Here is a 12,559-nt window from a genome sequence, read left to right on the forward strand (position 1 = left end):
ATACATACATACATACATACATACATACATACATACATACATACATACAACACAAACACACACACTTTTTAAAAAAAACTACAAAATAACTAAATGTTAAGTCATTTTATGACCCAAACCATAGCAGTTAACAGCTACCAAGTAATTTGAAAAAGCAAAAATAGCTTCAAAATCACACATGGTTAACACAGTACTCTGCAGGCTGTGTAGCTTCTTAAAGGAGCCAACTTGGGAAGAGCACATACCTTTTGTGGCTTGAAATCAAATTTCACACAATGTTGAAAGCCTTTTCCTTTTGACTTTATTGAGGTTATAATCAAACAGCCTCCAACAAAATGAGCAGAGTAGCCAAGACCTTTGCTGGTTCTGAAACTATAAAGAGTAAGTTTTTATTTTACCTCAAAATAGTCTCATTTTCAAAATAAGGTGTCAACACTAATCAATTCTAGAAATACATACCAATATAAATATGGTTTATCCTTGTCAACATTAATATTATTTACAGGATCCATTCTAAGCCAGGTGTGAAATGTAAAACCATTCTGGTAAGGCCATCTGGCTATAGGAGGTAATGCAATAGCCTAAAGGAAAGAGACATTGTTACTAACTTGCATGAAAAACCTTATTATTGAACTCATAAAAATGAGACTTTATAATGCTACGTGTCTCTGCTGTGTCATATTACTTTAAGCTATAAAAACATCACAAAGCAGACTTTATTTGGAAAAAAACTTTTAATAACTATTAAATCTTCCCCAAATAAAAATTAGTAAATATTAATTAATTAAATGAAATATTCAGTGTAGCTTCTGAGACCAAACTCATGTCTACTTCATTTTTTTTACTACAGAAATAGCCAGAAAGATTCTAATTTAAAGAAATAGTACTGCAATTAAACCTGAAATTTGGCCCAAAAAAAAGTGATAGAGATAGATGGAAAGAGGTTAAAGAAAGGGCTTAGTGTATGATATTTTTGCAAACTACAAATATAAAACTACACAGGATTATTTCACATATTTTTCAAAATGATATGCATAAGCTATTTTATATATGTGGCTTTACCATTTAGTTTAAACTTTTTTTTACTATAGCATTAGTTAGATATGGTAGTACATGCTATACATGTGCTTGGAAGGCAAAGGCAGGTAGATCTCTGGGATATCAAGGCCAACCTGGTCTATATAGCAAGTGACAGGCAACTTGTGGCCACAGAGTGAGATCCTATCTCAAAAAAACCAACCAAACTGTGTGTGTGTGTGTGTGTGTGTGTGTGTGTGTGTGTGTGTGTGTGTTTGTGTACACATATAGTTATATATAATGTATACATCACAGGTATATACATGATGGAAGAGTTTCTAAATAGCAACACAATCTTTAAAGGCTAAAACCAAGGTTGGAAGATACACTACCATATCCAAAACCCATGAAAAGATATTATAATGTACTCTGTACTTGCATAAGGACTTCACCGGGTTAGACAATTCCTTCACAATTACACTACCCAAAACACAGTATTATAAATAAATAAATAAATTGGACTACAATAAAATGCTTCAATCAAAGCTTTGAAAGACACTTTTTTAAATTTTTAAAGACATGATGCAAACATGGGAGGGAATATTTGCCAAAATGAGTATCTAATAAAGGAATATTATCCAAAGCATACAATGAATTCTAATCACTCACTAATTAAAATGCCAGACTGGAGAGGCAGAGTCAGGCAGATCTTTATTATGTGTTCAAGTCTGGGCTGGTCTACATGGCAAGTTCAAAATCAGCAAAAGTTACATAGGAAGACTTTGTCTCAAAAAAAAAAAAAAATCCCCCCAGCACTGGGGACAACATCCCAAACACAGACAAAAGAACCCCATACAACATTAATTAGCATCGTCGAGAGAAGAGACTGGAGCCTCTCAACACTGCTGAGGAGACGAGTTCCTCAAAGTGCTAATCAGAGATCATAAAACCCAGAAATCCTAATTCTAGATTTATACCCAGTAGAAATAGAAATGTACATCCACATAATCAACTGTACACAGAACCCCTGAGTTACATTAGTCTTCAAGAATCCAAAAGTTATAAAATCAAAATATCCATTAAATAAAGAGCAATTCAATGTGAAAGGTACACACAACTATAAAAATCTGTAAGAAGAAATAACAGACTGCTGATACAAGCCGTAATATAATGAGAATATTACACTAAGAAAAATTTCAACCCTATAGACCACAAGTTGTATGATAATCATGTATATTCATGGTCCAGAATTGACAAAGTCAGAAAAACAGAAAGTAAATTGGTACTAAGTGTAGGGACTGATGAAAATGTTCTAAAATGGACTGTGGTAGTTTCACAACTTAATATTTTATATTGTATACGGTAATTGTATGCTATAAATTATATACTGTAAGATATATGAATATAGTCTCAATTTCTTAAAAAATTTCATACTATATACTTCAAACCTTGTCATTAATATTTTATAAGCATTGTGTACACATGATATATATATATATATACACACACATATTCTTTGATATGTATTCAATACGCCAAAACATGAGAAACATCACAGAGATATACTTATGTAATAATACTTGCAAAACTAAAAGCAGCAGATTTTATATAAAGCTGCACTGAACTAAACCTACTCTATTAATGTATACTAAGGTTTCTTTTACCTAAAATGAGAATGGACATGAGAGTTTTATAAAAGGTAATTTGCCTGTTAACTTACAGCTTCCTTTTAAAGCTATCTTTGAAGAAAAGAGTGAGTTACTGAAGTTATTTTAACTTATTTATTTTAAACAATTAATCTCTTGAACTTTAAAAGCTATCCAGCTGAACTTGTCCTATTTTCAAGAAAAATGCAAGTAACAGAATGGATAAATTTCAACCTCAAAGAACTATAAACAATAAATCTTAATATCATGCACTAAAAAACTGTTACCCTTGTGAGAACGCTTTTGCATGTCAGAGGTAAATAATAAGCCCAATGGCAAGAGACTAAAGTTATCTAAAACTTTCAAAACTAAAATGGTTAAGAAAAACTTACGCCGGGCGGTGGTGGCGCACGCCTTTAATCCCAGCACTTGGGAGGCAGAGGCAGGCGGATTTCTGAGTTCGAGGCCAGCCTGGTCTACAGAGTGAGTTCCAGGACAGCCAGGACTATACAGAGAAACCCTATCTCGAAAAACCAAAAGAAAAAAAAAGAAAAACTTACAAAGGAACAAAGCCATGAAAGTTTTAAAAGAAAGTCATATATGCTATACTTAGTATTTGAATTTCATAAATGAACTGAGTGATATGACACATACCTACAGATTCAGACACTTATGATACTTAGGTAAGAGACTCTAAGTTGACTCTTAAGAACGATGCTAGCTTGGGTAACAAAGCAAATCAAAAGCAAACCAAAGTAAGAAAATCCCAAAAAACAAACCAAATATCACTAAACTATTAAGTTTTGCTTTGTTTCATTTTATTTGATTGAAACAGGGCCTCAGGGAACCACCCATACTGGCCACATATTCCCTATGTACCAGAGGATGACCTTGACCTACTGACCTTCCTTCCTTTATCTCCAAAATTTTGAAATCATATGCATGAACTAAGACACTACAAGTGTCCTTCTAAAGTATATTCTTATCTTTTAGCAGATAGTATCTAACTACATAGAACCAAACAAGTAAACATGATTTTATGGTTAGCAAAGTAATATGTGAAAGGCTAGTTCAAAAAAAGAAAAGATTAAAGATGTTCTAAAAATAATTTAGTATAGACTAATTTAACAATTAATTGAGATATTACAAATATCTCTACCATACATAATGATCTTATTTATAAAATAGTAAGAACAGAATAGATAAAGGGGCTAAGGATGTAGCTCAGTGATAAGTGTGCTTGCCAATCCAGCTGTGGTGACACACACCTGGAATCCCAGCATTCAAGAGACTCAGGCAGTAAGAGCTCCTGTTTGAGGATAGCCTGAGCTACTGCGAATTTGATATTAGCCTGAAGCTGTATAGAAAGTTCCTATCTCAAAAAAATACATGTATTTTTATAAGACTTTATCACAAAGCAGGATAATATGCCTGCTAAGTCTCAAAGAGTCATTCTTTCTACATACCAGGTGTTAAAAAAAAAAAAAGCAAAATTTTCAATAAGATAGAAAGTCAAAGTGTTCCACACTGGCAGCTATTTAAAGTTACAAAGAAAAACTCAGGGGATGCTATAACAATATATGAAAGGAAGGCTATTATTCCTTTTCTGAACCAAGCTTTGAGTAGGCAGCTTCTCCAAATGTTTTAAGCATCTATTTCCCTGTCTCTCAAATAGCTGGGGGAAAACTGTTCTAAAGACTGAGTAAGCTCATGCAGAAAAGCTTGTGCCTCACACAGAACCTTGCGCTGACAGGGAAAGGAGAGGTCTGAGTGCTGCCGCATGCGTGTGTACTTACTGCAGCGCTCTTTCCTGGAAAGTTGAAGAAGGCGTCAGGACCATACTTCTGAGGCATGTGCTTTAACACTGACAACAGTTTCCCAGCATGTGGAGGCTATAAAACAATGCTTTATTAATCATTCTGTTCCCTATAAAACATTTAATAACAGTCATGCTTTAACATATACAAAAATAACTGAATGATGCTATGTACTAAAAGGTATATACAAGAACAAACAATGCTATTTTCAAATTATCTTAATGACATAATGAATTCTGCAAATTTTTGGTAGTACTATACAACACATTTGTTGCTCAGTAAATATGAACAATTCACACCTCAAACACTTCGAAATTGAACTTTAAAAGTTACAAACTACCTCAAACTGCCACTCGCTCCTTTATACATCTTAATTTAACAAATTCTAAATATTGCTTATTTATATTCCAATGCCAAAGTCATGTTATTTTAGCTTCATGCCAAACTTAGGAAGTGGCTCCGTTATCTTCCTAATCTTTCAGAGGAGGACTCTAAGGCAGAGGAGCATGCTTCAGGCCATACAGTAACTGATGGGGTCAGGATCAGAACTCAGTCTAACTCAAAAGACCGTAATTTTAGTCATAATACTTTCACCAGTTACACTATGCCCTCACTCTCCTGTCTTTAATAGAGACCACCTTTAAGATGGCCTACAAGATCAGATCTGTATCTCCAACTTCATTCTATCTACTATGCCTTCTCACAGAATTCTTTCCACAACACTAAGTACAAGCTATTCCTTTTGTTTAAAATGTGCTCACTAAGCCTACCTCACTCTCCTGCAAACCAAGGAAATCCTTCATACCTTTCATCTTAATGCCCACTTCCTTGGGGCAGTCCTGCCTGAACTCAGAGAACTGATTAAATTTCCCTAGCATATTTCATTCTACAATATGCCTCAAATGCACAGCATATATAAAGGGTATATTATATTATATCTGTTTTAATGTTTCTTTGACCCACAAAAATATCTAGTACATGAAACAATCAAGATCTAAAATGAAAATCTCATTAATATTTATAAGGAAAGCCAGGGGCAATCAAATACACATTACCATCTTAATCAGTCTATAAGGAAATATAGTAAAAATATAGGACATTCATTCTTCTTTATTACAAGCTGAAAACAGGGTCAAACCACGGCTGAAATCACTGGCTTGTTCCCATCTTATTTTGTTTACTAGTCTATGTTATTATTACTGTGTATGAGTTTAGAAACCTTTTAGCCTAGCAGTAAATGAAAAACTTCAATCTAAGAAATAATTTTTAATCAACCATACCACTCAGTTATAAAAGTAAACTTAATAACAAGTAACTACAATCACACTCACTTTTAAATATATTTCAAAGAAAAATAAAGTAACAAAAAGTAACAGCAACAGCAAATACAATTGGAATGTGACAGTATTTCTATCTAGAAAAATCATTCCTCCAAATTCCTTTTCCTGTCAGTGAATCAACAAAACAAAAATAACACTGTTGTAGGATGCTACACTGGAAATCCTTCAAAAACTTGTCATATTTCATATTACAAATGACCATGATCATCAATGCACTCACTCCACAAGTAAAAATCATTGATTTGTGTATAGACTTAGATTCCGGGATTTTTCAAAGTCAAAGGCAGAAAGTAGCTGGCATGTACAACTATAAAGAGCTGGTGTTTTACTACTTTGCCTTTATCGTCTAAGCCTATTCTGATTGTCCTCCTTACCATTAAGCACCTATAGTAACACGTCTAATATTGTTATGTAGTCTGTCAAAAATGTTTCTATGGGCCTGTAAATGGCTCAGCCTGATTAAAGGTGCCTGCTGTCAAGACTGACAACCAGGGTTCAATCCCCGGAACCCACAGGATATAAGGAAAGAACCAATTCCCACAGGTTGTCCTCTGACCATCTAAATGTCATACTGGTCTATGTGTGCATATGCATGCACATACACACACACAAATGTAAAAAGAAAACTGTATTTTTCTCAGCATTTAAGTGACTTAATATTACATATATCATTTGACTGATTGGTTACTCTCTTCCTGGTTTTGCCTTTATTTATCTTTTCTATATAGTGCTTTTTTTTCTTCAATACAATGTATTTTGACCTTAACTCTCCTCTCCAACTACTCCCTGAACCTTCCCACCTCACTAACAACCTAGCTTTGTGTGTTCTCAATCCCCTCTCTCATTAACAAAAATAGAAAGAAAAAATGGGAATCAAAACAAACAACAATGAAAAAAAAACAGCAACACAAAAATGGCAAAAAACAAAACAAAGAAACAAATACACCAGAGAGAGAGAGGGAGAGAGAGGGAGAGAGAAGGAGAGAGAGGGAGAGGGAGGGAGGGAGGAGGGAAAGAGAGAGGGAGGAAGAGGGAGGGAGAGGGAGGGAGAGGGAGAGAGAGGGAGAGAGAGGGGGAGAGAGGGGGAGAGAGGGGGAGAGAGAGGGAGAGAGAGGGGGAGAGAGAGGGAGAGAGAGGGAGAGAGAGAGGGAGAGAGAGGGAGAGAGAGGGGGAGAGAGAGGGAGAGAGAGGAAGAGACAGGGAGGGAGAGGGAGAGAGAGGGGGAGAGAGAGGGAGAGACAGGGAGGGAGAGACAGGGAGGGAGAGGGAGAGACAGGGAGAGACAGGGAGAGACAGGGAGGGAGAGGGAGAGAGAGGGAGAGAGAGGGAGAGAGAGGGAGAGGGAGAGGGAGATAGAGGGAGGGGGAGGGAGGGAGGGAGGGAGGGAGGGAGGGAGGGAGGGAGAGAGAGAGAGAGAGAGAGAGAGAGAGAGAGAGAGAGAGAGCGAGCTCATTTTGAGCTAGCCAACTACTCTTGAGTATGGTGCCTGCCCTGGAATGTGGTTGATGTATCCAGTGAGACTCCATTCGAGAAAATCAATTTTCCCTTTCCCAACAGGTACAAACTGCAAATACCTTCTTAGTTAGGGGCAGGACTTTGCAGCTACCTCCCCTTTTCAGTTCTGTGCGCTGGTTTTTAACTGCTATACAATATTTGACTCTAGATAATAGAGGGTAATGGGGGATAAATATGATCAAAATAGATTGCATACATATATGGAATTGTTAAAGAATAGAAAGTATGTTTAAAATAATCTGAACATGTTGTATATTTTACGTGGCCACTGTCTTCACGATGAACATACTTGCTGACAATTCTCTGCTATCAAAAACAGGGTTCCAAGGTGAGTTGGAGGGATGTAGTAGGGGTAAATAAGATCAAAATACCTTGTATACATCTACAAGGTTTTCAAAGAAGTAACAGAGTGTTTAAAAACAACGTTCAGCTGGGCATCTTAATGTACATTTCCTTGTGGAAATATGTCTAGGCACTTATGAAAATATTATTAATTCACTGGATACAAGTATATTTTATGTGTCTGAGTGACACTAGATTTCTGTTCACTTTGACTCCACTGATGTTCAGTCCAACCAAACACACAAGGCCTATTAACCAAAGTTATCCAACTCTGCTCATCATCATAGTATTTTGAATCCATAATATTATAGACAAAAGGTAGCATGTCAATATTCTTTTTACATGAATATCCCCATTAATTATTCTGCATATATAAAACTTCCATGTCTATAAATATATATGTCCACAATCTTCACAATTTCCTTGTTTTTACTTTTTATAGCAATACTTTATAAGTTATTTAAACATAAATCAAAACAAAATCAAACAGTATACTGCCTCTTCCTGATATAACATAAATAAGACAAATACTTACAAACAGCACCATAAACAAGAATAAAACTATACAAGCATATGCAAAACAAATCATTTTCTGACATGGAAATAGAGGCACATTAAGACTATGCCCCATCAGAAATGAAAACACACTAAAACACCTTTCTGAAGTCAACTTATCACTGCACAGAGTGGTACACAAACAGCACATAAAGGAATCATGGAGATCCAAAGACCAAGTAGGTAGTCTCAAGAGTTAAAGAACAGAGTGCTACAGATGAAAGAGCTGTGCAGAGGAAAAGCTTCAGAAGCCTGGCTCAATAACAATGTTACAGTTAACAAGGTGGGGCCAAGACACTGACAGCTCCAAGTCAAAAAAATAATCCAGACCTATAGAGATATAGAGAACTACAAATCACCTTGTGCTCCATGGGTTAGGCAGGGACCTTGAAGGAGCCAGGCTTCAGTAACAAGGAGAACCAGCCCTAGTCTAATAAGCCATTCTAAATCAAAATGGGAAGATTTAAAACTAGTCTTAAAGAATAAAGGTTATCCTAAAGAAATTCATACACGGCTCTACAAACAGCCTAATAATCTTAACAAAAAAACATGACAACAACATATAATTCACTGTACCTAACTATGTCATAAAAAATAACCTACAACCAGGAAGAAACATCAATGGATAAAATATTGTTCTGAAAATTGGTCTAATTACAGAACCATGCGGATAAGAACACTTGCTGCTATGATTATCATTCTCATCATTATACTGTCAAGAACTGAAAGGAAAGAAAGGAATTTTGAGGTGGAGGGAGGCTGGAGAGACAGCTTAGTGAGTAAAGCGTTTGGAGCACAGGCATGTAGACCTGGGTTCACACCCCAGAATTACATTTTAAAGGCAATGTGCATAGCCAGGCATGGTGGTACACACCAGGCAGATAACTCTGGGTTTGAGACTAGCCTGGTCTACATAGTGAGTTTCAGGCCAGCTATAATGGGACTCTGTCTTAAAAAGAAAGAGAGAGGGGACAGGAAAGAGGGAATCAGGAGAGAAGACAGGGGAGAGGGGATGGGGGGGCAGGTAAGGGGGAGGGAGAGGGGAGGGGTGGGGGAGAGGAAGGGAGAGGAGAAGAGTGAGCAAACACACATGAGGTGTGGTAGTCCGAGCTCATAATCCCAGCCCTGGAAAAGTGGAAAACAGATCCTCAGGGCTCACTGGCCAGCCAACCTAGACCACTTGGCATGTTCCAGGAAAGTAAAAGATCTCTACAAAATAATAAGACAGCACCCGAGGAACAACACCTAGGCTGTCCTCTGGACTCCACAAGCAGATGCACATACATAAATATACACAGAACACCAAAAAAAAGTTAAGTTCATACTAAAACAATAATATCTATATAAAACAAAGTTCAAAAATAAAAGACAAAAAGAAGGAAAAAAAGTGAGCAGATCTCAGTGATCTGAAGGACAGTATCAAGCGATCTAACTTAGGTGCTACTGATGTACCCATGTAGCTCAGTGAACATGCACCTGTGTAAGGCTCAGAGTTACACAACCCCAAATACAGACAATGAGGAAAAAAATCTTTTCAAAAAAAATGTTTAATTTAATAAGAATGTTTAATTAAAGTTACCTAAAGTTTGGTGACCCAGATGAAGGCAAAATAAAGGAAGTACTACTGTTAGAAATAAAGACAAATTTTTCTCAAAATTTGATGGAAATTACAAAACTGCAAAAGAGAAAAACTAATAATGTAAACACATGATTTTCTACACAGGACCATTAATTAGGTTCAGTTATCATCAATATAAAATATTTGAAAAGCACCAGAGACCTGGATTTTGCAATATACAAGCAGATATAAATTTTAACATGACAAATTGTAGGGCACAAATACAGATTAAATTTAATAGACCTAAAAGTTATAAGGCAGCTGGCTGAACTAAAGACGATGATCTTTTAAAGTCACTACTGGCTAGAAAAATGAAACAAACATTTACTAGTATCCCTGTTTGAAAAAATCAGTAAAATTGTTTATGGCAAGGCAAATGGGATCCAAAGCAAGGTCCCTACCACTCGGTACAAAAGCCCATCAAATTAATTATACCTAAAGAGGATGGCTCTAACCTGCAAAGACCCTGCTCCCTGAATATGCTGTTCAAATCAAAGGGCCATTATCACTAAGAACAGAAGAAAATTGGATGCTACTTTAACACACTTTCAACTCAAATAAATAATATATACAGTTTTAATATACCAATTGAACAAAGATCAAATTAGTTATCTACCTAGGACACCCAAACAAAAGTGACCATGCACACAAAAATGCTATTTTGACTGATGGTTTCCTCTCAATTTGACATGTACCACATGTAATAATATTATAAGCTATGACGGTGCTACTAGAACATTTAGGGCTTAGGGTGTTCAATTTTCACTTGTTCTCTTTACCCATTGTCCTTTGTCTCCTTGAAGTTTACTGAAGAAAAGCTTCAGTTCTCTAACTGTCAAATTATAGCTGGCCAGCACTCCCAACATGTCAACGAGAAGATCTGAGAAAAAACAAACAAAATGAAATATGTGAGCTATTAATATTTCTAGAGATAAAGAATTAAAATACATGACTTACTTGCAAGTCTGGACTCAAGAGGTATAGATACATGCCATGGGGCTGAGAAGAGGGCTCAGGGGCTGAGCACATACAGCTTCTCCAGAGGACCTGAGTTAAACTCCAGCTCCAAGAATTATCTGAGACCTCTGCCTTCTATAGGCATTACAGGCCCATACATTCCTACACACACACACACACACGCACACACACATACATTTAAAATAATAAATAATATTTTAAATAGATAACATGCTATACAATCATGTAATTTTTAAATTGCTAAAAGAAATTTTAAAGAGACAATTTTTAAGAATTAAACTATTTCCTTACATATATTTCTACAGAAAAAGTTATACCTGCAATCATACTGTCAACTTTCTCAATTTTCCCAAGTACTTTTTCCACAAGGCCTACTTCTGTGCAGACTTGAAGGTTTCGTATGCTCTTCTTCAGAATGGCTGTAAACATGCTCCAGACTTCTGCTTGGCAAGTAATGTCACACTTTTCCAGTAACTCCACCATGCACGTGATACTCTCACCTTCTTGGATAATGAAGTTCATCTCCAAATCAAACTGTCCTCCTACCAGCTTCAGGGAAAAAAAAATGAAAACCTATTTCAAGGCATTATCCTACATCCATTACCACCATCACTTGCTCCTAAACTTCAAATTAGACAAATTAGCAGTGACTACTAATTTGCAACAAAAGAGTCAACTTTTTTCCATGAAGATTTATTTATTGGCATAAACATATACGTGAATACACTGTCGCTGTCTTCAGACACACCACAAAAGGGCACTGGATCCTATTACAGATGGTTGTGAACCACCATGTGGTTGCTGGGAATTGAACGCAGGACGTCTGGATGAACAGTCAGTGGTCTTAACCCCTGAGCCATCTCTCCTGCCCTTAGTCAACTTTTTTTTTTTAATTTTTTTTTTTTTTCGAGACAGGGTTTCTCTGTGTAGCCCTGGCTGTCCTGGAACTCACTCTGTAGACCAGGCTGGCCTCGAACTCAGAAATCCACCTGCCTCTGACTCCCAAGTGCTGGGATTAAAGGTCCCAAGTGCTGGGATTAAAGGCGTGCGCCACCACCACCTGGCTAGTCAACTTTTTTTAAATCTTAAAAAACGTAAATTCTCTGAAGAAATTTTCAAATCTAGATAGCACAAAGTGGCTTAAGACTTAGAATATAGAAAGTGAATTTTTTTCAAAATAACAAATAACTTAAGAAAGCCACTACCAGCTGCATGAAATGATAAAGCATTTTATAAACTTGAGAGGTAAAAGCTTTCTTTTCTAAGCTCTTTAGGCCAGATGACACTAATCCCAGGGCTTGAGAAGAAACAGGAAGATCAAGAGTTCAAGGTGAGGACTGGAGAAGTAGCTCTAAAGTTAACAGCACTGTATACTATCACAAAGAGACTAGGTTTGGATCCCAACATTCACATAACAGCTGACATAAAACCATCCTTAACTCCAATTCCAAGTTACTAGGCACCCTCTTCTTGCATCAGAGAGTATCACACACACACATATTTACATACATGCAGACAAAACACTCATACACATAAAATAAAAATGAACTAATTAAACAAGAAGCCCTGGGACAGTGGTATGATGGTACAACCCTTTCCCAGCACTCCAGAAGGCAGAGATGAATAGTTCTCTGAGTTCAAGGCCATCCTGATCTACTTACCAAACTAGCGAGACCTTATCAAGAAAGAGAGAGAGGGAGGGAGGGAGGGAGGGAGAGAGAGAGAGAGAGA

The 12,559-nt window shown here is 36.6% G+C and overlaps 1 protein-coding gene across 1 annotated transcript in view; it reads right to left on the minus strand.

The window, feature by feature from the left end:
* Window positions 1-12,559, minus strand: part of Lrba (LPS responsive beige-like anchor protein) — a gene marked incomplete at its 3' end in the record, with an annotated part of 362,529 nt that overhangs the window by 291,435 nt on the left and 58,535 nt on the right. The window contains exons 2-6 of the mRNA XM_028789471.1: window positions 11,146-11,377; window positions 10,630-10,730; window positions 4,460-4,555; window positions 460-581; window positions 246-372 (exon numbers count right to left, since the gene is read on the minus strand). Of these exons, the coding sequence (XP_028645304.1) occupies window positions 246-372; window positions 460-581; window positions 4,460-4,555; window positions 10,630-10,730; window positions 11,146-11,377 (678 nt within the window). The remainder of the gene's footprint in view (window positions 1-245; window positions 373-459; window positions 582-4,459; window positions 4,556-10,629; window positions 10,731-11,145; window positions 11,378-12,559) is intronic.

This window comes from Grammomys surdaster, unplaced genomic scaffold (assembly GCF_004785775.1).
Source record: "Grammomys surdaster isolate TR1022 unplaced genomic scaffold, NIH_TR_1.0 125834, whole genome shotgun sequence".
Classification (NCBI taxonomy): Eukaryota; Metazoa; Chordata; class Mammalia; order Rodentia; family Muridae; genus Grammomys; species Grammomys surdaster.